Here is a 25,667-nt window from a genome sequence, read left to right as displayed (position 1 = left end):
GACAATAGCTTTACTTTGTTAGTCTTAAAACAGAATTTGCATAATTTACGCTATTTTATAATATGAATACGTCAAGCTTAAATTCTACAGCATTATCTATATAGTGGACAATCTGCTGCAAATGAGTATGTGAATGATAATCATGAGTACAGCACATAACCGAGAAAGGAAACATAAATGTGAAGCATAGATGATCAATAAAACAATGGAGGATAGTTTGACATGTAAAACTACCACGTCACCACAATGAGCTGCTCTCCATTGAGATGGAACTTTGAATCAACTGACAAAATCACACCTTTTATTCCGCGAAGGTTTATTGTTTAGTGCGGAATGAGCCAGTATACAGCAGGTCAGGACCCCCATAAAGCTCTGTTAACCTTTACAAAACCATAAAAAACATCTCCTTCTAAATCCACGGTCACAATGCGCCATGACGCCAAAAATCCCTCTGGATCACACGCATTCCTCTCAGGGCTTATTTCTGCCTAATGTCGCCCTGTGAGTCAGAAAGAGCGTGATTTTCATCCTGTCTCGCTTCTCTTTTTGTTTGCACACACAGCGGCGAGGAGGTGGAGGAGGAGGGGGAAGCTAGCGGCGGCTAGCACAGTTAGCAGCCGGAAAAAGAAAGTGTCAGTGGTTTGAATGGAGGCGGCCGAGGTGAGAGTGTTTGAGAAGGAATGCACGGCGCCAGGACCGCCGAGCCGGGAGCGGTGCACGCTGGAAAGTGACAGGAGAGAGGTTTAGGACGGATAACTCCACTGACCTTTGCAGACAGTCCGGGCTCTGTACGGCACGCACGAACTTTCCGTCGACCCGGAAGATGTCCGGCGGAGCGGGTTACATGTATCATTGGACGGACGATAAGAGGCGCATCAGAGCACATCCCGACACATCCGAAGAGACATTAAACACCAGAAACACCACGACCTGCATACATTTTTCCTCCTCATAAAATAAAAACACATTTCTTTATTCTGTTACAATATGACGTCTGCAATTTATATATGATTACATTTATTAACTGATGCTCAGCTTATGTGCAGAGTTATGTCTGTTTGCAAGCATGCATCAACAGATGGATGCAGCAAAAAAAAAAAAAAAAAAAAAATTGGTGGGAAAAAAAGCAAAAATGCAAAGCAAAACTTAGTGTAGGATTAAATAATAAGATTAATCTTTTCATACGTTTCATGAAAATGGCGTCCATAAGAGTCACAGAGAAGATGCAACTCTTCACAGCTCCACTAGGTGGTGCAACAGTTCAATTTACCTCAATCCAGGCTCCATTCTGCCTCCATCACTGAGAAAACTCAAACACTCCTAAATTCACACCCAGCCTGATAATAGAGCAACGGTTTCCGCAGAAACTACTCATCCTGTTACTGACAGCAGACCTGCCTCTGTGTATGTTATCCCTATAATCTGTTGCTTTTGCCCACCCAGAATTTTCTTTTTTCTCTCACTCATTAATGTGCCACTCTTGCCCACATAATTGCTCCTTTGGAACAAATGAAGTTTGTTTGATTTTTTCTTTTTTTCTGATTTTGATCCTGTTCAAGGTGGGTTCATTCCCAGTCACCTGTGGGTGAAGGCAGGATACACCCTGGACAGACAGACAACCACACACTCGCATTTACACATCTATGGGAAATTTTGGGAAACCAATTCATTTAATAAGAATGTTTTTGGATCGTGGGAGGAAATCAAAGTACCAAAGTCAACATACACACAGAAAGGCCTGGCCAGTATTCCAACCTGAAGCTAAAGTATATTTTATTCAACTATCTTTAAGTTCCATGTAAAGACCCAAACTTCAGCTTAATACATTTCTGGTTCATTCATGTTAATTCCCATAAATTCCTGTTTATTTCAGTGGAAAGTTTCCAACTTTGAAAACTACCAGAATTTTGCAACTCTATAAAAATTAATGGAGTGCTGTAATAGTAATAGTTGTCTTTTCATCTATTCACACCCCATTTTGTCTGAACTGGAGTCATAGGAGTTTGGAGAGTGCTCAGTTGTGCCAGAGGTTTCCAATGCTCATTATACAGCCATCGTCCTGCATGTGCTGAGTCCTGCTCAAACACACATGAATTAAATTAACTGAGTTCTGGTAAAAAGACACTCATTAAAAAGTGAGACATATTGAAACAGATAGCTTCCAACCCTGACTGGAATCTTGCATAGTTCCATAGTTTGATCTGTTAAAATGCACTGTGCCTTTTATAAATAAAGAAATCTCAAGCAACAATAACAATCCAAATTTTCTAGTGAAATTAGAGAGTAAATATATGAAACTGGCATTTTTTTTTTTTTTTTTTGCTGTTTCATCCTCATCTGAATGTTGGCTTTGCCACTCATTGTGGAGAGACACAATGATAGGAACTGTTTTTAGAACTTGTGGCGAAACATGAATTACATCGTGACGTACAGTGGCGTTCAAAATTCATTTGTTATGCACATGTGGAACGCCTCTGATTACCTTTTCAGTGGAAAGTCTTTGTAAGGAAAAACAAAATGCACAAAATCTGGAACATAACCTTTGCTGACACTTTTACAAAAGCACTGTTTCTTCATCTGACTGTGTTTGTCTCATTTTCTGCTTTCATGACGATGGCTGTATCCACCTCTGGGCCTGTATATGTGCTGTATGCATCATAAATACTATATTCCTTCCTCAAGCTGATCATCTGGTTCTCTTTATCAGGCTCAGGCAGTGGAATGCATTGTTGATACGCCTGGTTTTCATTGTAGTGTGTCACTCTACAGACAGATCTACTCACATTCTTTAGCTTTCTTCTTTTTTTTTTTACCTAATGTCTTTTTCTTCTTCACTACATTAAAAGTGAGTGATTATAAGTGAGTGACCTTTTGTCAAACCTTGCGATGTGCAGCATGTGTCATTATTGGGATGTCTTTTATGATTAAAAACACATCCTCACCTTCTCATTAAGGCTTGTTGGATTCAATTCTTTTTTTTTCTCAAATAAGGACAAAATGTGAAATCTTATTGAAGTTGTTTTCACCCTCATTTCCAGAAAAGTTAAATGAATACCACCTTAATAATGCAGCATTTACTTAAATTATAAATTTGACTGACAATAGCAGAAACACAACATGTTGTATTGAAAATGAGACATTTCACCCTACATTAAACATTATGATATAGCTACACAAAAGTAGAAAAAAATATATAAATTTGAAATCTTACGTTTTATAACATAAAATATTTTGAGATGCTGTATTTCATCACCTATAATTAAACAAAAATGTTGCTAATAGTTCAGTTCATGTGTAATAGATCTAATATAGGAATTTGAAAAATATTTCCTTGTGTATGTTTTAATTCTGGATTACATAATGGTCCTGGATTACGTGTTGAGCAGTTTGTGACTTTGACTCGGTTTAATGATTTTCAAAGTGTCATAGTACTCGACTTATTGAGAGATTAATGAGAAGCACAGTGAGACAAATCTGAGGGTTAAGGAAATTCCTTTTCACAGTACAAAGGAAAAAGTCCTGCAATGCCTAGAAATCCCCCTTAGTGCATTGAGAAGGGAAGATACATATGTGTGCTGTTAGAGATGTTTTAGGAATGGTTTGGAGGAGGAATAAACACTCTTTCTTGCAAAATTCTTGCAGTTTTTACTGCCTGTGGGCTCACTTCACCTGAAGAGTCTAGTTCAGAGTATTCTCAGCATCTGTTGTCAGTCTTGGATATTTACGGTTGCAGCAGGAAATGGTTTCTCCTGTTGTCTTTCACTTGAAGCTGAAAATGCTCAGTGATATGTGCTTCGACCAAAATCGACAGTCAGCTTTCACCTGGTGCAATAATGTGAGTCATTCAATTACCTCCACCTGGCAGGCATGCTATTTGTTTTTTTGACCCCAGTCTAGTGAGGTGAGGAGGTCAGCAGCATCTTCTCAGCAATGCCCCTGAGGCCCCAGCAGCTGCTGCACAAACTTATGCAGCAGTGATTAAGTTTGTGCTAATGTATTTGTGAATGTATTGGAATACTCACGCATGAAAAATATTATGTTTATGACTATGTATTTATATACAGATGCACACAATTTAAGAGGGGGGAAAAGGTATTGTAATTAGAAGAAAGAAAAATAGGGTTTTTATGTTTACTTGTATGAGTGTGATCAATTCTTTTATTGGTAGTGGACAAAGCAGGACTAGACAAAAACAAAGGGAGGATGTGTGTGAAAGAGAGAGAGAGAGAGTTTTTTTTTTTCTCTTTGCTTTGAAGTTGCAGAAAATTCCAGGGGTTTCCTGTTAACGATCGTCAGGTTTAATGTGAACCAGGAGTCTGCGAGCAGAGCGAATGTGTCTCTCGCAGTCAGTCCTTCCGAGGCTGCGAGGGGTTAACATCACCAGGGTCTTTGTTTTCCATTCACCTTTCAGATTCCAGATTTGATCCACCTGCTTTTGTTCTGGATACACAGCGCAGCGGTCTGTAGTGAGCGTTTGGTTTTGGACTCAAAGCATGGAAACTTCTTTAATGGACATTTTGTGAACTTTTAAATCCAACTCTTCTTGTTGTCCTGGGATGAAAAACTAAACTACATGAATGTCATATTTTTCCAGATGAGGACTTTTGAGCTGCTAATCAGTTCCGGCTGATCACCACACCAGTTTTGCAGCTGTGATCGCAGTGACGATGTTTCACTTTTACACCTCGCACTATTTGTTGTTTTTTGCTGCTTTTTGGAGCCTCAGCTACCCGGGCTTGCTTAACGCCTGGTCGGGGATCCATGGAAGCAAGTCCAAGGACCAGCTGGATCCCAATGTAAGGGACTGGGGGGATTATTCAGACCTCCCCCCGGGTGTAGAGCATGGATTAGGACTGGAAGAAGAAGACAACAAGTATGGAAACAACAAGCGAGTGGAGGAGCCGTCTTCCAGCCTCGCTCCAGAGCTGGACTTCTTGGCTGACTTTGCAGGCAAGGATACACTGATCCGTTTAAGTTTGTGTGATTGATTTTCACCAACTTACCATTCCTACGACCTCCCCATTTATAGGTAAAAAGCGGCTATGGGTGATCACAGCTCCTTCACACAATGACCACTACCTTCGCATGATGGAGAAACAGCTTGAGGACACAGAGCAGGTTCTACATTACTGAAGCCGGCTGCCTGGATCGACTGATTCAGAACCTACTTCTTCAGCTTTGTTTCTTTCATTGTCTCTCATAGAAAGGTCTGAACTGCCTGCTGGCAGAAAGAGACACCTTCATTATTACCATCATACAGAATGCCATGATGGAGGGTCGGATCCAGAAGACAACTATTCAAGGGGAGGCGACAGTGGAGAGTCTGGACCCTGACACCGTCACCAAGCTGCTGCACCACCTGGAGCTCAACAGCCAAGTAACCGGGAACATTTCGATTCATTCACAGTGCAGCGACTATCGTGGGTTTTCAGTTAACTTGTTTTGGACTTATGATTTCAGGAGTTCAACATGCTGGTCATGAAGAAGAACCTGCGGGTCAGTGAGCGCTTCCCTTACCCAGTCCGCACTGAAGCCATTTTGGAGCTTATTGATCAGTTTCCAATGAGAAAGCTGGAGAAGATGACCAGAAAGGGATCCAATATGAGGTTTCATTACACTACTTTTTCCTTGTTCTGGACAGCACTTTGTGATTTTATCTGTGAATAGCACTATATATATTAAATTTACTTACTTACTTGATGAATGGTCAAATAGTGAGTAAAGCAAAACAATCCGAATGACTAAGGCATTTGTCTGTATGTCTTTTTTTTTTTAGATATTTCTGCAGTCTGGACTAACGACCATGTTCTACTGAGTGTATTCATGATGCTTTTGTCTTGTGTTTAAGGTGTAAAAGCACAAAAAAGAAGGTTGTGGTGAAAAGGATGAAGAAAAAGATGGTGTTGAGCCCACAGAGGCGAGGAAATGTGACCTCTGTCATGGCGATGCAAAGGAAACCTCCTCTGGATAAAAAAGCTGCTCTGAAGAGTAAAATCCAGGATATATTGAATGGGCGGTCGAGGTTTGTCATCCGTAAGACCCCCTCGGCAGGATCCATAAAGGTGAAGGACCCTAACACTGTCCAACGGGTGACATCTAATCAACGGGAGAAAGGAAGAGCATCCAGTTCTTCTTCTGTTTCAAGAAATGAGGACATAAAGAAAGCCAGGTGATGTCTGCCCACTGACTATGATTTGATTAGCTTCAATCCGATATATAATGGATTTTTCAAGTCTTCACACCAGATTAAGATAATATTAATGCTCTGTCATCTTTGTTTTTTTAATTTTAGACCCGACTCTCCAGTGGAAGAAGAGAAGAGCAAACACGCAGGGCAGAACAATGAAGATAAAACAGAACCTAAAGAAAAGATGGACGCACAGGAGAAACAGAGCTCGAAGAAAAAAGGCAAAGGGAAGAAAGGAAAGAAGGGGAAAGGAAGAGGGAAAAAGTCCAATAAAGAGGCAAGTGAGAAGGATAAAACAGCCCTGAAGGAATTTCTGGATGGTTTGAAAGGGACAAGAAGGCTGATGGTGAGACCTCTTTAAAGATCTTTAGGCATTTTTATTGCAAGTCTTTCTTTGCTGGAATCTACATTATAAATACATAATGCATTGTGTTATCTTCCAACAAGGTGATTTCAACACCCAGCCGTGAAGCCACACTTTACATCCAGCAGAACGAGGAGAACAAGAAGCAACGCTGCCAGCTGGCGATCAGGAAGATCACTGTAGTGACTCTGGTCGGAGAGGGGAGCCAAGCCTCGCTCACCCTGGAGCACCAACAGCTGGGTGAGGGGATTTATGAAGTTTGGGGTTGATTAATGTGAAAATGTTCCTGGTATTTCTTTTTTTTTTTTTTTTTTCTGAAATGAGACATATATCCCCTGCTTTCTTTCAGAGTCGGAGCCTCGACTGAGCGACCGATCCGACCGGTTCTCCGATCCAGAGCTGATCTCTCTGCTGAGGACGGAGCTCGGCTTGTCATCCTCTGACCTCTTTTCAATGACCGTCACTGATTATGACATCAAATCAAATGTAAGTTATTTGAGATCCTGATGAGAAAATGATTTTTTCTAACACTGCTACACTTTCCGTTTCTGCCAGTTTACTATTAATTAAGTTAACTGAACACAGCAGAAGCAATTGGGATGATAAACCTTCTTTCTACACGGTTTAGAAACCCGGCTAGTTTTCATTTTCACACGTGAACTACCTGCTTGGAGAGATAACATGAAATCACATTTTCTGTCATGACTTTTCATGTGTTTCTCCTACTGACCAACCAGCTTTTTGTCTTTGACCCCAGCGAGTTTTTGAAGCTCCTCCATCAAGCTCAGCTTTGTTCGAGTACATTGACAACTTTCCCTCGAGGCACTCAGAGAAAGAGAGGGAGAGGAAGAGCCCTTCAGTCTGCGCCAAACACACACAAGAGCCGGCGGCTGAAAACACACTGCTCAGGTAGAGGCGTTTTCACATGATGCAAAAACAGCTGCGGCTTCATCAGACTGAAGCTGTAGCACAGAAATAATGTGTTGGATGACGGGAACATTCAGGCCAGTCTCTGTCGTTGGTGTCTAGGTTCATGTCTAAGAGGAGGCTGTTGCTCATTTCTGCTCCCTCTGAAGATGATTACTCTCTCCAACAACAGCTGTCTGCTCTCAGCGGTCAGGGGTGTCACCTGGGTGAGCAACACAACACAACACAACACAACACAACACAACACAACACAACACAACACACACTGCAGTCGAATGCTGATTTAGTGCAAGGTGAAGGGTTGCAGGGATCTTTGACTGCAAAAAAAAGACAAAAACCAAAAACAAGGAAACAGGTAATTACTACTGATTACAAATAAAGAATGAAAATGCAGAACAGTTTCTCTGTTCCAACAAAATTATTGCTCAAAGGAGCAGTAGTAAATATTTCGCTAATGTTGGTTTTGTGTGTCCGGTGTGTTGTAATGATGTTTCTTTGTGATTTTTTTGAGCATGAGTAACGTTATTATTTATATATTCCTGCTAAACTAGAGTTTCTTGGTCTTTCCTTTAGGTATTCGACACTTCGCCATGTTAAAGTTGACAGGAAGTGGACAAAAAGCATCAGGAACTGTTGAGCTTTTTCCTTTAAACGGTAAGTGTTTTGTGGAACAGTTCTGATACCGGAGATACTACAAATAATCAGCAACACTGTGAAAGTGAAACCATGTATCAGAAAATGGGTGAACAGCTGGCCTATTGTGTTTCATTGGTTTCTTCTCATTATGCTACAGAAAAGTGTACAACTCAGTTTTTGCTTGTTTCTAAAGGTCGCAGTCAGAGTGAGGTTGAGACTCTCCCTCGTGAGATGGTCAACAATCTCAGGGACCAGCTGAAGATCAGCAAAGACTACTTCAGCATGCTGGTGGTGGGGAAGGACGGCGACGTCAAGGCGTGGTTCCCGTCGCCCATGTGGTCCCTGGATAACGTCTACGACCTGGTGGACTCGATGGAGCTCCGCCTGCAGGAGGAGAGGCTGCAGAAGAGGCTGGGAATCCACTGCCCCGAGGAGAGGGGAAGAGGAGGCAGCGAGGACGAACACTACGGCGGATATGAAAGAGCGGAGGATTCCTATCCGTACCACCGACCGGAGGAGTAAAGGAGAGCGGCGACGCAGCAGAGAGAGGAAGATGTATCTAATTTCTTAAGAGAGAAATGCAGCAACATGTGGATCTGACACAAGCAGACAAAGAAACAATGAACTTTAAAAAAAAAAAAGAACGCAAGTCCTAAAAAAAAAAAATCATGCTGATGTTTCTTGATTGCCACAACAAAAAGGCTGGATGCTTTTTAAACCAATAAAAACACATATGAAGTCCAAATACTGGATGGTTTCATTCAAGTCTTAATGAAAGCATGTGTGCATCCTTCAAACAGATGGAGCGTTTTGGCAGCACATCTGTCCAGTGTTTCTCCAACACATTTAGTGTGTAATGTATACAAAAAGCGACTTCCCCCTGCTGGAACACTGTGATGCAAGAAGAGAAACTCCATTCAACTGAAAACAAGTCATTTTTTTTCTGTAGCTTGACCTAAACATCTGTTTTTTGAAGGGCAGCAGCCTGCAGACGCCTCGGGACACTGAAACAAAGAGTTGTTGAACTCTTTTGACCCTTTCCCTGCCTGAGGAAAATCTTTAACAGCAGTTCCTCTTAAAGCAAAGTCTGACTTGACTGAAAAAGTCCTCTGCTTAAAAGAAGATCTCAGAACACTATCGCTGCACCAGGTGTTTCACAACTACTTTATTTTAGTTAACTCATCCATCTCACACAAAACAGGGAAGAGTAAAGAAATGGCACGCAACTCAGACATGAGAAGATCCTGAAGTTATGTTGAGCTGAAAAGAAAATATTTCAAAAGTGGATACATTTTGAGAAACAAATAATGATGCCAACATTTGCTTCTGTAAGTGCAGCAGTGTCATGACACAAAAATAATTAATATAATGTTTTAAAACAAAGATGCAAAGAAAAGAAGACAAAGGCAAAAAACACAACAGACAGCAAAAAAAATGTACAAGGAAACGCTTGAAAATGATGCTCTTAAGTTTAAGATTTTCATGCTATGAATTTACTGCAGCTGCAGGTTTAAAATACCTTCATCATTTTTTAAAAAGAGTTAATTCATTGTACTTTTAAGTTCAAACTCGAGGGACATAGCTGACAGGTTAAAACCTGAGTTACCTCATGGACTACATCCTGAATACTTCCAGAATAACAATAAAAAGCTTCCTTTGTGCTACTAGATATACTATGCCGGCTCCTTATGAGTTAAGTTCTTAACAAAGCAAGAATAATCAAGCTGCTAGTGACCAATAATGGCAGAATAAAAGAAAAGCAGGAGAGAGAGGGAACAAAAAAGTGTGGACACCTGTGATGTGAAAGCAAGAGCTGGACTGACTATAACAATACAGTAAGATCAGAGAGAAACGTAGAAATGCTCCTTTGTCTAATTCAAGGTGTCTTGAAGGTTTTCCACTGCATTTTAACAACCATTTGAAGGTAGTGAGAACTTTCTAAACAATGACAGTGGGTTTTGTTCAGGTTCTCCACTGTATTTCACGCAGCATCGATGAACCATGTCATGGAAGACATGGACTTGAATATGATCATGTTGTGGGAGAAAACTCAGATACTGAGATAACACTCACACAAGCATAGAGAGAACATGGAAATTCGCCCTGAACACCTGCGGACCTGTCTGCCTACTTTACTCTGAAGTGATATTTTTGTATTCTGAAATAATCTTATCTCCTGCAGATAGATTTTTCATGCAATGCAATAACTAGGAGAATTGGCATTTTGTGTGTGTGGTGTCAGATTGAGGATGTAACGACGTAAAAGTAAGCATGTTTCACCCACTCAACCAGATCAACGAGTTTCCCCTTCAGTCGCTCAGTGGTCCACTGACACCGCAAAGGCCAACCACGCATCTGTTGGTGCACAAAGCCAGCGTCAAACATCACAAATGCAATCGCAGGCGTCCAGAGAACCACACACACACACTCTCAGAAACATGAATTTAAAATCAAATATTTGCACAGTTACTGCAACTTGAAAGTGGAGTTTCATTTTAGCACACATTAATATGGGGGAATGGCTGCTTGCGACATAGTTACACAAAATTCATTGTGAGCATTTCAGCCTATTTAAAGTGACATTTAGATTAGACAACATTTAGTTTATATCCCTGCTACAGTGAAATTTGCTACAGCTTTTTACTGCCATAGTGTTTTACTATAAACAGTTGATGTTCACAGTCTCATAAGGCTGGCTAGGAAACATGCTTGCACTTTTTTCACCTCCTCCCGAGTGTGTGTCCACACAGCACACAGGGAAACAGCTGAGAGTTTGCACAGGGCATGCAAATTTATGGAATCAAACCATCCTGATAACAGGGACTGTAACTCTCGCGCAGAACACAAACACACACACTCACCCGGAGAGGAAGTAATAACAGAGAAATGTGTCTGACACAAGTGGAGTACACTTCCCCCACTGACAAACAGGCGGACTCACACGCTGAATGTTTGGCCACACTTTGTCATCCACTATCTCTCAGTGAAAGCAGCTGAAACTCACACACACACACACACACTCACACACACAAAACACTCCAACCTGCAGCCGGCCAGACCTCGTAGCGGCATCCAGGGCTGTAGTCCTCAAGATGGTGAGTGGAAATTTAATGATCGGCTCAAATGTCTCTACATATTTACTTTCTCATTATCAGAATTACTTTGGAGGTTCCTGTCTAATGTCAGTGCAAGGATAGTTGTGAGCTGTCCTGTTTTAACAGTCAATTTAAGAGACTTGTTAATGAATAACTTAATACAATGCCATGAAAACACTATCAGATTTGAAATATCACTCGATGCCAAAGTCATTTTAACAATTTGCAGGATTTTAATTCAGCTGAAGAACTGTTATAAAATATGTCTTCGCCATTGGTGTCATTTATGTCATACTCTGGCACACAGTGTGAAAACAGGAGAACCCCCTGTGACGGTTTGTGGTTTTCTGTGTCGCTGAGACGATGCCGAGCTGCACTTTTCATCAAACTGGAAACATAAATCAGGGTTTCTCTTTGTATTGTGCAGATTTCTGTCTTTTCTGGGTCGTTTCTCAGCAGGACAATGGACTTATGGCAATGTACATACTGCAAAGCAACAAGCACCAAAGCAAACCCAGCTGAATGCACAGCTGGATGGAGACTTGATGGTGACCTTTGTCACGTGGCAGGTCTTCATCGTTGGACTAAATGAGGCAAAATCCAGAGGTTTCATCCATCTACAACTAAGACTCAACCATGGCCTTAGATTACAGGAAGAACATGCAAACTCCCGGCTTTAAAATCCCAGAAATCAGTTGGTATGAACTACAGCCGCTATTGGTGTGAGAGGACAGAACTAACTGGAGGTCACCTGACTGGGCTCTTTGGCGCTGTTATTTTGAGAAGTAGTTCTAGTATGTGACAAAATCCTAAAGGTTTTTTCCATAAGATTGCAATTTTAGTGCAAACGCATTTAGAGAAGCGGTAACAGCACACATTGGGTAATTTATAGTCAAGTGCGGTTGAGAAACAGAAGTGATGTGGAGGAACTTTCCTCTGTTTCTTTTTCTCTCTTTTCATTTCGGGCTCAAAGTCAACACTTCATTTTGAGAAGCGACGGGTGTCAGGTGTCACTGGCGCCTCTGAAGTGACACACTGCTACTCAGATATTCATTAATTATTTATTGAACTGAAATGTTCTAGCTCAAAAATAGAGCAGCGTTTTTCTCCTTAAAAAACAGAATCCTGCTAAGTCACACTCCAAGTATGTGATCACTAAACTATGAGTGAAATGAGTCACTTTTATGCCTCCTCAGCTCTGTTGAATCAGTGATTTTTTCTTTTTTTTTAAAGCACGGCAGAACGAATGTAAGAACCTGAAAAGGGACTTTTAAATTAATTTTTAACTTGTAGATTTTATGAAAATCCATAAAACCTGATAACATTTTTATGGTTGTGTGTGTGTTCACCTGTAACCACACAGAAAAGAGGGTCTTTTTTGAATTACCTTTCCTCATTGCTTATTAGCTCTGTTATTTATTAATTTATTGTTTAGCTTGACCTCGAAATCAGCATCAGGAAAAATAATGTTTCTATTAAAAATTAAAAAAAATAAAAATAAAACGAAACTCTAATCAGTCCGTACCATTTCTTTTTGGACAAAAAGTATGACGAAAACCTATTAACATTCATCTTTTACTAACTTTAAAATATGAGAACTATGACATCAGATGAATAACTGTAATCTGCCTTTTACAGATTTTAGTATAATTCATAAAGAATAACTTTATTTCTAAAGCACTTTTAAAACAACTGCTGTTGGCACAAAGTGCTATACATATAAACAATAAGTGCAAGATGAAATACAATAACAACAAGGAAAACAATAAAAGACTTTCATAAAACTGTACACACAAGAGCAGAGTCTCAGGCTGAGTTAAAAAAAACAAGGGATAAAAATGTCTTTTAAGATCTCTCTTAAAAATGGACAATTAATGTATATTTTTACTGAGTGTCATTTTTTAAAACAACACTAGTCATATCATAGCTGGCAGTGAAATTTTACTGTGTGTTAAGTTATAATTCAGTGTTTGACTGGACGTTTTTAGCCGGATACCTTTCCCTCACCTCTGCAGGAGCAGCAGCAGCAGCAGCAGCTGTGCGTCCTCTTATCGCCACTTCCTGGTTCGGTGTGTGTGACTCCAGTTCACATACCTCATATTAAAATAAGATTTCCCACAATTCAGCTTGGGATTACTACACTTTGTGATGCAACATGACAAAACATGACAGGTTTATGTCAGCTGTAACTATAATTAGAATATGTCATTAAACACTGGGGGTCAGGGAGATGCTTTTTCCCATCACATTTTTCCTCCTTTAATTTTTGAGGAGAAATCATGTTGAAAAGAAATAAGATCAAAGTTATCTTTTAAAAAATACATTTGTAATAGATGAAAACCATTAATGTAATAGATTCAAAATCAAATTATAAAGTAGACTTTAAATCCACAAGGGCAACAGTTGCTACTGACAATGTTCAGGTCAGATATTTTGAATTGAGGATAACATAAAACAAAGAATGCATGTTATTCCACATGTGTAACAAAAAATGAATGCTTTTTTTTTTTTTTTTTTTGCCAGGGTTTATAACACTGAGTACATTTCTCCCTACTCGTTAGTGAATAGCCTTGTTACTGGGACTCAATATATAATTCACTGACACGTGTGTAAGACAAACACAAGCCAGGAAACCAGTGCACCCTGTGGTTTCAGATGTGATAATTTCGTTTTATTCACTTATATATTTATCACCTGTGTTGAGGACACGTGCTTTCATGATGACAGTAGAGCTGTGAAAACCTTGAGGAGCCATTTCTTTGAACTATGAACACTACATAAAAATGTTACAACTGTATAGGGAGCCACTGAGTGACATTATGTAATAAATGCTGATAACATTTCTTTCAGTTAAAACCACAGAAAACACAAGGATATAATTATCTAATGATCATTATGAATAAAATCAGCGATGTCGACGTCCAGGTGATTAAAGGTGATCAGTGACAAAGGTGCAGATCTGCCCAGAACATGAGAGCTGGCCATAAAAAGACAGCGTTGACCTTCTGGGTCAGAGTCTCGTCAGAAACGGTTTTATCTGCCTTTGAGAACCATTTTCAGCGAGCTGTGGCGCCGTGTGCAAATGAACCCAGGTAACAAGACCAACGACCTGGTTCAATGAGTAACCAGAGAGAACGCAAACACGGCGGTGACTGAGCAAAGCTTTCAGAATAACAGAGGGAAATGTCTCAAGAGGAAATTTGTTTTTTTTTTTTTTTTTTTTTTTTTAGTTTGGCAACTTTCTGTTCCTTTTTGAAATTTCAAGTCATTCTGAGTCCATCCAGTTTTTTCCAGTGCGTCTTTCACTGATGGACAGTTTTGCTTTCGATATGCATGAAGGCAGTTTAATTATAAGCTAAGAGCAAACCGTCTCATTTTCAAGGGCGATAAATTTTTAAGGAATACATGTTTGAAGGCTGGGCAGAGCGGACTATGGGGATTGGGCATATGATAAATAATAACAAACATGTTTTCCTTTAGGTCAGGAGTCAGGATTACTCTCAGGCTTTTCTATCTTCTCTATTTGCAAATTCTGGAACAAGTCTCTGATAAACCAACTGCTCTGTGAGGGCAAGCACTGACAATTTGCAATGAAAATAATTCAGGAGAAGAGATGAGTTCAGTCAAACCTTCATTAGATGCATATTTCACTCAACATTTACTCAATTCCTTCTGCAGTTTGAAACAAAGTGTTGAACTCATGATCTTCTAATGCCTCGTTTCTCTTTCCAGGACAACAAGTCTGATGTGAAAGCCATCATGGCTCGCTTCCAGGCGAGTGGGGCGAGCACAGACGAGACTTCCTCCACACCGGGCGGACGTCCCAAACAGCCTCTTCACTCCACCCTCTCCTCCGGCTCGGCCGTACAGAAGAAACCTGTCTTCGAGAGTCTCTCCGGCAGCGCCACGAATGCTACTCCCAAAGCTAACTTCCTCAAGAACACAGCGTCCTCTAAAAGTGACACAGACACACATGAAATTAACAAAACTAAAGCCATAGCGAGTAGGTTTGCCAACCTTCAAGACGATGGGAGCAACAAACCCTTCGCTGCTAACAAACCTCTGAAGCCTGAGCAAAAAACAGCTGTTCAGAAGTCTCCTTTCAACAAACCCTCACTTACGTCCACTGCGTCTGAATCCAAACCCCTCGCTCCGAAACCCTCTCTGACAGCTGGACCCAAGCCCAGCTGGGTGAAAGCAGACACTGGCGGGGCTGCAGCGCCGAATGCTAGCTCCACACCTCCAAAAGTACCAAGTGCACAGCACAAACCATCCAGCAGCATTGGGAAACTAAAGCAGCAGACTGACGACACATCGGGATCCAGCACTGACGCTGGGAGCAAATCATCCCTGAACTCCGCTCCCAAACCTCAGTCGAACTTCAGGGCTGCTCAGAACATGTTCAACAAGGAGAAAGCTGAGCAGGCGGACAGTGGCGGGTCAAGCAAACCGCCACTGGTCACTACAAACTCTTCTACTCCTCCTCCCAAACCTCTCGCCAGTAAAAAACCCAGCTTAAAGAAGCCACCAGCGGTGTCCTCTCTCACCGGCAGCGTTAATGGTAATGCCGCTGCAGGGCCAAAGAGAAAACCCCTCCCCAACACCTTCAATTTGGGTCCCGCTCCCGCTAAGCCGAACCGACCCCCCAAAGTCAACTTGGAGAGCTTTAAAAGAGGAGCCGAGTCCTCCGGTGAGGGTAAGTGGGACTTTAATACAACAGAAAAGTCCAAAAGATTCCATCATGAAGACAGTTTTTTTTTTTCATTCAAATGAAGTCATATATGTCACAAAAAGTCGTTACAGTTTATCTCAGAAACAGAACGGTGTCATCGCATGTTCAGAGACAAAATTAGATTCAAGCAAGCTTCCTGTTTCAAGATTTGAAAGAAACTCGTTACTTTTATACAGCATGCGTGTCATGGCCCTGACTCACGTTCTGGCCTCATTTCACCCATTCCTCTAAAAGTAACAGAGATAATCATCTGACTAATCCCTCAGAACTGTTGCTTGAAGTATTCTGGTTAATAACTTCAACCGGTATCTGGAATAATGGTCAACATTATGCGTTACCCACCATCACCTCTATACTTTATATGAATGGAGACAAATGGTAGAAATGGATGCTTCATGTTAATACTAGATCATGTGTAAAACACCTTTGGTTAAAATAATAAATTCAATTTAAGGATGCTTACTCGTTCCTATGGTAATATTAATGGAAGCACTGTTGAGGTTCTCACACGATTGCTTTAGGCTTAGGAAAAACGTATAGTAAAAATATAGGATGCCTGAAGTCACTTCCTAAACTCATCTGTGGGGCTGATATAAACAAGACAAGAATCAATGAAGCTGCTGATCTCATGGTTAAATTCAGAGGGTAAAATCAAAGTTTAAAATCACTAGACGGTGCTTTTTTTGTTCAATTACTGAAAATAGTTACCTGAAACTTCATTTATTGCACATACCTTTAATTATTTTAGGAGATTTTCATTTTAATCATCATGATTTCAGTCATAAAAATGAAAAAAAGAATGCAATATTCATGTGAAGATTTTAAGGGTGTCCTCTTCGTGGTTGAGGGAGGCCTTTCCTTTCCCAGAAATATATATGTGAGGAGGTGTGAAGCAGCTCGCAGACCTCGTGAGTGTTTGAAGGGGGGTGTTCCTGTTACTAGATGCTTGGCTTTAACAGACTTTGTTGACTCATTTCAGAAGTGTGAAAAAGCTCTTTCTTCACCGAGCTGATGTTAACTGTTTTTGCCGTTTGGCTGTAGTTGTCGAGCAGACAATAGATTCTCAGGTGAAGAAAAGAACGCTTCCTCTGACATGTGATCTTTTCTTAAAATCCATTTTCAGTGCATCTAAATATGTTTGTTTTAACCGTCTGTCCAATGAAATGAGTACAAGTGTCAAAAAAACTGCAGTTGTTTAGAGCAATGTCAAAAAAAAACACACTTGGTTCCTCTATTTGGTCTGGTTAAGTTCCCTGTCCAGTCCCCCCCCCACCACCACCTCGCTCTCGGTTCTGACAGCTGAACTTGTTTCACCACATGGGGAAGTAAACTCGCTAAGCTCAAGGAGAGAGTTCTGAAAACCGGGTTCATCTACCTGATCTGAATGTTTCTGTTTGTGGGGTACAGAATGCAGGTTCACATGGATATCTATATTTTGTCCTATTTGTTACGTGTGGAATGTGTTTGCATTTTACAAAAACTCTGTTAACTGGGCTTCATTTCAATATGATGTCTTTGTTGCAGGTCCTGGTTTCAAGAAACCCACCCCCCTCACTCCTACGGCCTCTCACAGCAGTAACCACAGCAACAACATGACACCGAGTCAGCCTGCAGCTCCTGCCGTACCCAGTCTGCCCCCACGACACCCTGGAGCCACGTCAGTCTCACTTTCATGTGCAAACAGAGACAAACCGGCCAGTAAATGAGCTTCTCCACGTTGGTTAACAGCAGCTTTTTATTCACGTGGCCTTTAGGAACCAGCAGCAGGAGGACTTTTACGATGATGTGGAGGAACTGATCAGCGCTCCTCCTCCTTTACCACCATCTGCAGGTTCGGTGATGGCCGCCGCTTCATAAAACATGTGCTGCAGCCACCATGTTGCTTGATGTTGTCTTAAAATATTTGTTTTCGTGATTTTTAAAAACATATGTCAGTCACATCTATTATCGAGATAACAATCGGTCCCCTAATCCTGCTGACTTGTCTGTGTTTTGCAGGTCACCCGAGTCAGAGGGCAAAGGTGAGTTATTTTGCTAAAGGAGTTGCAGGAAGTGTGGCTGGTTGTGGTTATTGCATTGCAGAAGATGTTCAGAGTAGGTGATCGATCTAACGGTTGAAGGAGCTGAAAGAATTAAGATGGAGATTAAAATGATGTGGGTAGAAATATAAATACACTCCCAGTATTGTGAATAAAGTAAAAAAAAAAAAAAATGTAACTTGAAAAAGCAGCACACATGGCAGCATTTTGTGTTGTTCTTGTTATGAATCTCCTTTGTCCAGGAGGAACAAGATGCTGACGACAACGATGGAGAGATGTATGAGGATCTCGAAGACCGATGGTGAGACGACGTTACATCATTTTTTACCTTTTGTTCAGCAGTTAAAATATTGTCTCCACGATTCATTCTTTACAGCTTTGAACGATTTGCACTTGTTTTCTGATGCAGTGAACTAGTTAAGTTTGAGTTTGTGGCACTGTTCAGCTGTTTTAATCTCAATTGTACCAATACTACCTTCTTGTGGTTGTTGTGTTGAAGTACAACAATAAAAAAATAAATAAATCAGTAAAAGACCAGATGAAATTTAATTTTACTAAAAGACTGATGAGGTCCAGAAGAGACAGAGCTTTTATAATCGACCCCCTCAAGATAAGGCCTGACGTGTAATAACCCCCGAGTTCTCAAATTTCATTTGCTTGATGATTTCATTCATATTTTTCACTGTCAAGTGTTTGCTCATTTCCGAAAACGTGACAATAAATTAGATTTTTTTCACTAGAACTTCGGCTCACACATTTCAGCAGTGACTTCCCCATCCACCGTCCACCCCTTTATCTGTCTCCAAAGGGATGCAGCCGAGCAAAAGAAGAGGGAGAAAGCAGAGAAGGAGGAGAAAAAGCGGCTGGAGGCCGAGAAGAAGGAGCAGAAAGAACGAGAGAAGCGGGAGCAAGATTTAAAAAAGAAATTCAAAGTGAGTGAACTGTCTTTTCTGTCTCTATTCGATAAACCAAAAGCTGTTTCATGCTCGTGTGCATTTGTGCTGATGACTGTGCATGGCTGTGTGTGTGTGCGTGTGTGTGCGTGTTAGTTGGTTGGACCTCTGGAGGTCATTCACCAGGGAAAGGCCCGATCCGACTGTAAAGGCAGCAAAACCGACCTGGCTCTGAAACAAGGGGACCGTCTGGACATTATCCGTGTCCAAGGAAACCCGGAGGGACGGTGGCTGGGACGGACAGCGGACGGATCCAGTACGTTTCATTTACTCTCTCTCTCTCTCTCTCTCTCTCTCTCTCACTTCCTTCACCTTGACTTGTGACCTTCAACTTGTTCTCTATTTTTCCACAATACGGTTCAGTCTCACCTTTGTATGCAAAAAAGAATCTTTCACAATAACTTCTTCATTTCATATAAAAAAAAAAAAAAAAGACTCTTGTTAGACATCCAGAAACTGACTCAGTGGTTTCTGTTGCTCTTCCAGTTGGATACGTGAAGACCACATCAGTGGAAATCGATTTTAACACACTGAAGAGTCGCCAGGCCCAGCAGTCCTACGAACCTGAAGTCTACGATGACATTGATGTGGTTTCCTCTGGGAGCAGGTACCACAAACCGTCCAGTCATGAGTCAGCTTCCTCTTTCACTTGTAAATTTCTGAGTTAAAATTATTCAAATAACTGAAGAAGGTCACTGAGTTCATTTTACCTGCAGGATCTAAAGCTCAGTTCTGCGACAATGGGAAAACTATTCTATAGATTCCATGTTTAGTTTGCATGTTTTCTCATTTGCATGCAGGGGATTTTTCTGCGTGGTCTGATTTGCTTCCACTATTCATGGACATGCATACAAGTAGTAGTTTAACTGACACCTTTAAATAGTGTGTGTGGGTCTCCGTGCAGGGTGTATATCGCTAGTTGTGATTGGTGAGTCGGACTGGTCATCCTCAGTGAGCTGGGCTCCAGTAGCCCACAAACTTGACCCGCATAAAGGGGCAAAAAGATAAATTGCTAGTTTTGAGCAATTTTTAATTGTTATCATCAGGATCTTGAATATGTTGTGACAATTAATTATCTTTCTTCATCTTTTGCCTTTGCATTTTTTTCTCTACAGTGGTAACAGTGGAGGTAATCTTACAAATTTAGAATAATATATTCCATCAATATTTCATAATTTCCATATACATTATTAACAACGCAACTGCACTGTATCTTCTCACAGTTGTCCTACCGCCACCGCCGGGAGATGGGGAGATATATGATGATTGCGTTGATCCAAACCTGGAAGTGAGGTGGGACCTGGTTCAGGTTTTTATAAGGATTGTTAGCCTATGATGACTTTGAAATATTTGACAAACTGTCTCACTCTGGATATTGTAATGAATGGAGAAGGAAATTCAAGGAAGATGGCATTTTGACCATATTTTACTTGTATGACAGACCATTTGATCTGAAAACAGCCTGGGAAAGTAAAGTTTAAAAAACAAAATCCTTCAATGATATGGAAGTTTTTCCACTCATTGGTTTTCCAGTCCCAGTGAGGCCACCGTTTCTCCCCTGAAGTCCAATGTCTTCCTGCGGATGTTTGACCGAAACAAACGTCTTTCAAGCTCTAAAGCGTAAAATATACTCGTTTGTAAGACTGATCACAGACCTGCCGTCTGCTGTCGTCAATCCTGTTGATTTTAGCCTTCACTCCTCTTCTCTGCAGCCTCTATGAGACAATAATTTTGTCCCAGATCAATATCAAAATAACCACTTTGTCTGAATAACACTGACACATTTCCATTTTTGTTGTGATCATTGCACTCCGAGAAGATCATTTGTGCATGTCTGATTGTTATTGGTAAATTCACTAACTTTATAATACATCAATTTTGCATGTGTGTTTGATTCATGACTTAATCAGAAAACCAAGGCAAAGAATGAGAGCTTTGATCATCTCACACAGGTTTTCAAAGTGTGGGAGACTCAGACTAACCCCCTAGAGAGCATCAACCACATTGAATTCCTAAATATTATAAGCATATTAAATTTACATCTTTTGTTAATTGTGTTTTTATTTATTTATTTTACCTATTTATTGACAAAATCACAACTAGACTGAATTAGAAGAGGAAAACAAAACCATGCTGGAAAAAGGCCTTCCATGCTCTCTTGCGCTCCCTGGGGGGAAGTCCGCCTCACACTTTGAAAACGTTTAGTTCTGACATCCCTGCAAGTGACGCTGTTTCAAAGCTTTGTGAGCTGTGTAACGTTTTGATGATGTCTTTCATGCATTTTGCCAGAGTTCCTCCACCCAGCCAGTTCACTGCAGAAGGCCCCTCAGGTATTCATATAGACCAGCCTCGTGATCATTTACTCTCATCGTCAGGAGATTTTCATTATGTTTTACCAAATTAAACTAGTGTCTACATAGTTTGATTGCATGGGGTCTCACTAAACTAGATTCCCTGTGTCATTTTCATCTGTGTAGATCAGCTGGGAGGACCGATTGATGAGGAGATTTATGATGATGTGGACTCTCAGGGTCCACTTCCTCCTCCTCCCCCTCCCATCAGCAGGTACAGCAACATCAGTATTCTGAAAATAATGATAAAACCCTAACAACTGATTGATTCTCTCTTCTAATCGCTTGAAACATCTTAATCCAATTCAATCTTCTGACTTGTGTTTGTTTCTTCATGAAGCCTTCCAGGAATGAAAGGTAAAGGCAGGACTGATGAAATGGATCCAAGGAAACAGAAAAAGTTTGAGAAGGAGGAAAAAGAGTTTAGGAAAAAGTTTAAAGTGAGTTTTTTCAGATCTCTTTTCACTGTTCCCACATTCTGTAAAGAGTCTTGTATTTCATATGAGCTGAGAGTGTTGCCTCCATTCTTTTTTCAGTTTGATAGGGAGATCCAGTCACTGTATCAGGTAACCATCGTCCACTCGCTGACTAACAAGAAGTGGGGCCCTAAAGAGCTGTCAATAAAAGCTGGAGAGACACTGGACGTCATTTCTAAGGAGGTGGATAATAAACTGATATGTCGCAATGAGGATGGGAAGTGTGAGTATCTCTTGGCATTGATCATCAGTCATCAGTGTTCAGATGCGTGTATAAAAATATGAACGTGTTGAACACGACACCTAGCAGCTTGAGTGTGGAAATGTGAATAGATTTAAGGTGCTCTGAAGTGTATTTAATGACTCTATATATTACACCTTATCACTCTATGAATATTTGACATTATTTGCAGCATCACCTCATTTTAACCCTGAAATCTGTACTTTTCAGTTGGCTACGTTTCAACCGCTCACATTGTTATGGAGTAAGTATCAATAACTTCACGCTGACTGACAGATTAAGCTGTTTGTGCTGATTGTCTCATTTTCATTCACAGTGATGGGGACATTTACGATGATATTGGAGACGGTATGTTGACTTCAGCCTCATTATTTTATGCATCATTAATATCTATTATATTTTAGTAGCCAGAAGGATGGTTTTTTTTCTTTTTTTTAATATAATTTGATTTTCTTTTCAGACTGCATCTATGACAACGACTGAGAGAAAGAAAACCTGCACTCCCTGCATTGTTTTATGCTGATATTTTCATGATTAGCTATTTATTGAATTCTTCAGTTATGTTGTCTGTGAAAAGCTGTAACGAAACATCCCACTGAAACAAAAAGAAGTCTGTTTCAAGTCTTCATCGTATTATTTATTTTTATCCGAATGGCTGAAAAAGTGCTGTACCTGTGATGTGTTTGTACGAAAACTCTGAAAGCAAAGAGAATTCCAACAAAACAAGAGTACTCAACAGAAGGGAAGAATTGTTAGAAAAACAGTATTTGAACATCTCAGTTTGTTGTTTTCTCATCGGTTTTCCTGTTTTGGATTACATTCAAATATTCCACAACATTTTAATGTAAATGTATTCTGAGGGCTCAGTAAGATTACATGACCGTAGCAGCAGTTTGCTTGTTTATTTCAAGTACCATTGTTCTTTTTAATGACAGTAATGATCTGACTTTGTATGTGCATTTCTTTTATATTATTGCTGATTTTGGAGAAAGTGTAGCTTTGACGCTCCTGAGACATAATGGAAAGGCCTTTCTGTTTGTTTACTTGGTTTTTTTCCCCCTTGCTTTTATTTCAACACATCTTGCTTGATTCTGTCATTGAAATAAAATCCAACCTGCTATAAGGAAAATAAAGCTGGACTATTTTTTGATATGTAAAAACTTAGTTATGATGTGTTTTTAAGGCTTATAAAGTGTACTCAGCTATACTGGTCAACGATGACCTTTTCTGTAAGACCTAAATAAGTGTAGCAAGAAGCTAAAACCTTAGCACTTTAATTTTATTTCTGGTTTTAGCATTTTCCTGGATCTTATGGAATACTTTCATGTATTATTTCAGTTCATATAAAAACAAAGCATCTGATTTCATTGAGTTGTCTGCTGAAACAGTAAAAGTCACAGTAAGACGTGCTCTGCCCTGATATCTAAAAGCAGAGAGAGTAGACACATCACTGCACGAGAAATAAGGTGGCATGGGGAATTAGCCTTGTAAACCAGACCCACCCACTCCTCATCCACATTTGGATTTTGAAGTTGGGCTCAACTGCCTTCTTCAGAAAAGCACATTCTGCACAAGCTTCTAACCAGAGCACTGGAATACAAAAGCAATGAGCAATCTGAAAAGAAAGAAAATATTCCCTGTCAGCGCTTCTGTTTTGTCAGCAGCCACAGGACAACAGGCAATACAGGCTGTGACAGTTCAGACTGTCAGTACAAGTGGCTGCACTCGCACTGTTTAAAATCCGAAAAAGCCCCAAAAGTTGAACTGTACTGTCCCATGTGCAGAAAACTAAATAAAGTGAAGTGTGCAAAAATTCTTAAATGTGCAATTTCCACATTGTATAAATTGCCTCATTCTTTCTATTCAAACTGCTCTTTGAACATGACATTTTGGACTGTTTGCACTATATCAGAGAGTTATATTGCACATTCTAATTGCACACTGTATGTGGTACTCTCCTTATATACTTTCTTCTTATTCATATTATTTTGAGTGTTCAAATATGTGTACACAGCCTTGTAAGCAGTCATCTACATTTCTCTGCCATCTTCTATGTGTACGTAACAGACAAAAAGTCACTTTTGCTTATTGTTCATGTTTATGTTGCCATTTATCTTGTCATGTTGCAATGTGTTTTGGAAATAAAAAGAGATACAGATTTTCAAGTTTTCTGTTTTATTTAAATGACATTAAAAAAAACATGTTCAACAGATCAGAATGCCTACCCTGATAATATAATTAGTATTTTGTTAATTCTGCTTAGCTCAAGTCAATCTGCCTCATCAGTCAAAGTTTTAATTACTGGTATGGCTAAATTTACTTGTAAATTTTTAAACTTGCTTTTCATGTGTCCAGTTACACGTTCTATGTGAATTCTGACAGACTTGGTGTTGGGATGTGATGTTTTCTTTTTTGGGCAGCAGCAGCAGCAAATCTCCGGAGTTTTGACTGATGACTTGGGGTCAGTTTGGGTATGATTGAAGATGGAGGGAATGAAGTCAGGATGTGTCGGATCTTTGCTGGGTCTCCCTGAAAACATAAAGAAAATGAATAAATAAGGTTAGATGATCATACATACAGTGTAGTTACTATAGTCAGATTATTCCACATCGCCTGACATGTGTCGGGAGCTGTATCTAAATACGGTAGATTACACTAACTATGTGAAACTGTGTGTGCAGTTTTTAAGTCATTTGCCTCTGCTGCTGGCGTCCACTCCGAGCCGTCCATCTCCACCCTCTTCACGGCGTTTACCTACTTTCTCCGACGATCGGGGTCCATGGGGAAAAAATGTGGAAAGACACTTTATCCTCCTTCATGCTGTAACATCCGACAAGCACAAAAACTTTTTGGCATGATTTTTCGCAAACACTGATGGCTGTCACGAGGCAAATGTTAAAGATGTGGCGATTGTTTACACCTACAAAGGCGCGTTGCATTGTGGGTAAACCCAGAAATGCCCGGATGTTCGGAAATACGGAATCTCTCCCTCTAGGGAAATTAAGAGAGCTTTTTTTTTTTTTTTGTGGGAAACTGACGGCCCGAACGCACTGGACGCGGAAGCGCCGCGCGCGGTAGCGCCGCGCACTGCGCTTCTGATCGCCTCCCATGTTAACCTATCTGACCGGCCGCACCGAACGCGCAGTGGAGCGCCGCGCGCGCCGCGGCTCGCGCTCTGCAGCGCGCCCGCTCCGCTTCGTTCTATTTTTCACGCGAGCCGCGAGCGCAGGGAGCGCCATGTGTCAAGCTGGATCAAGCAGATCGGACCAGACAGGAAGTCGGAAACAGAAAAGGCAAGAGAATCCGGTCAATTTTCAAAATATAACAAATTAAATAACGATTAGTTACGGGCGGTGTTGCTCGTCCGTCTATACTTTGTCACTTGGGTCTAATCACAAGACAGATGGACACACAAACAGACATACGCATGTACGCACCCACACACACACACACACACACACACACACACACACACACACACACACACACACACACACACACACACACACACACACACACACACACACACACACAGCGACAGACATTCACGTGATGCAGAAAAAAGAGGACAGGAGGAGAAAATGTCTCTCCACAGGTCACCAAAACACACACATCCATACTGGCAGAGCGAGACAGAGGGAACAGGGAACAAACGTGAAAACCGAG

At 40.7% G+C, this 25,667-nt stretch overlaps 3 protein-coding genes across 5 annotated transcripts in view; 2 read left to right on the top strand and 1 right to left on the bottom strand.

The window, feature by feature from the left end:
• nnt (nicotinamide nucleotide transhydrogenase) overlaps positions 1-24,676 on the bottom strand; it is a 54,500-nt gene extending 29,824 nt beyond the window's left edge. Inside the window, exons 1-3 of one of the 2 annotated variants that reach the window (XM_030084269.1) lie at positions 24,672-24,676; positions 8,367-8,369; positions 767-786 (exon numbers count right to left, since the gene is read on the bottom strand). The gene's annotated coding sequence lies outside the window, so the exon portion shown is untranslated. Of the gene's footprint in view, positions 1-766; positions 832-8,366; positions 8,370-24,671 lie in introns of those variants that run through there. The other variant, XM_030084268.1, reaches the window with a different exon arrangement.
• Positions 4,371-8,805, top strand: ccdc80l2 (coiled-coil domain containing 80 like 2). The gene is made up of 12 exons (XM_030084272.1): positions 4,371-4,950; positions 5,030-5,118; positions 5,204-5,377; positions 5,461-5,606; positions 5,849-6,169; positions 6,293-6,533; positions 6,635-6,791; positions 6,901-7,037; positions 7,309-7,460; positions 7,581-7,684; positions 8,052-8,132; positions 8,308-8,805. Exons 1-12 carry the CDS (start codon positions 4,668-4,670, stop codon positions 8,634-8,636), a joined length of 2,214 nt encoding a protein of 737 aa, XP_029940132.1. The 5' UTR covers positions 4,371-4,667; the 3' UTR covers positions 8,637-8,805.
• Positions 11,067-23,125, top strand: fyb1b (FYN binding protein 1 b). Of its 2 annotated transcripts, XM_030084270.1 has the most exons (19): positions 11,067-11,209; positions 14,942-15,905; positions 17,466-17,598; positions 17,696-17,772; positions 17,940-17,962; positions 18,223-18,281; positions 18,789-18,912; positions 19,030-19,189; positions 19,420-19,540; positions 20,049-20,062; positions 20,157-20,226; positions 20,467-20,553; positions 21,223-21,263; positions 21,411-21,498; positions 21,625-21,724; positions 21,821-21,983; positions 22,212-22,245; positions 22,318-22,349; positions 22,462-23,125. In XM_030084270.1, exons 1-19 carry the CDS (start codon positions 11,207-11,209, stop codon positions 22,482-22,484), a joined length of 2,316 nt encoding a protein of 771 aa, XP_029940130.1. In that variant the 5' UTR covers positions 11,067-11,206; the 3' UTR covers positions 22,485-23,125. The 2 variants fall into 2 exon arrangements, with proteins under 2 accessions (XP_029940130.1, XP_029940131.1); XM_030084271.1 differs by lacking the exon at positions 20,467-20,553.
• Positions 24,677-25,667: the final 991 nt, after the last annotated feature.

The sequence above is a fragment of the Salarias fasciatus genome (genome assembly GCF_902148845.1).
Source record: "Salarias fasciatus chromosome 7 unlocalized genomic scaffold, fSalaFa1.1 super_scaffold_4, whole genome shotgun sequence".
Lineage (NCBI taxonomy): Eukaryota > Metazoa > Chordata > Actinopteri > Blenniiformes > Blenniidae > Salarias > Salarias fasciatus.
This window is presented reverse-complemented; position numbering and strand designations above follow the sequence as displayed.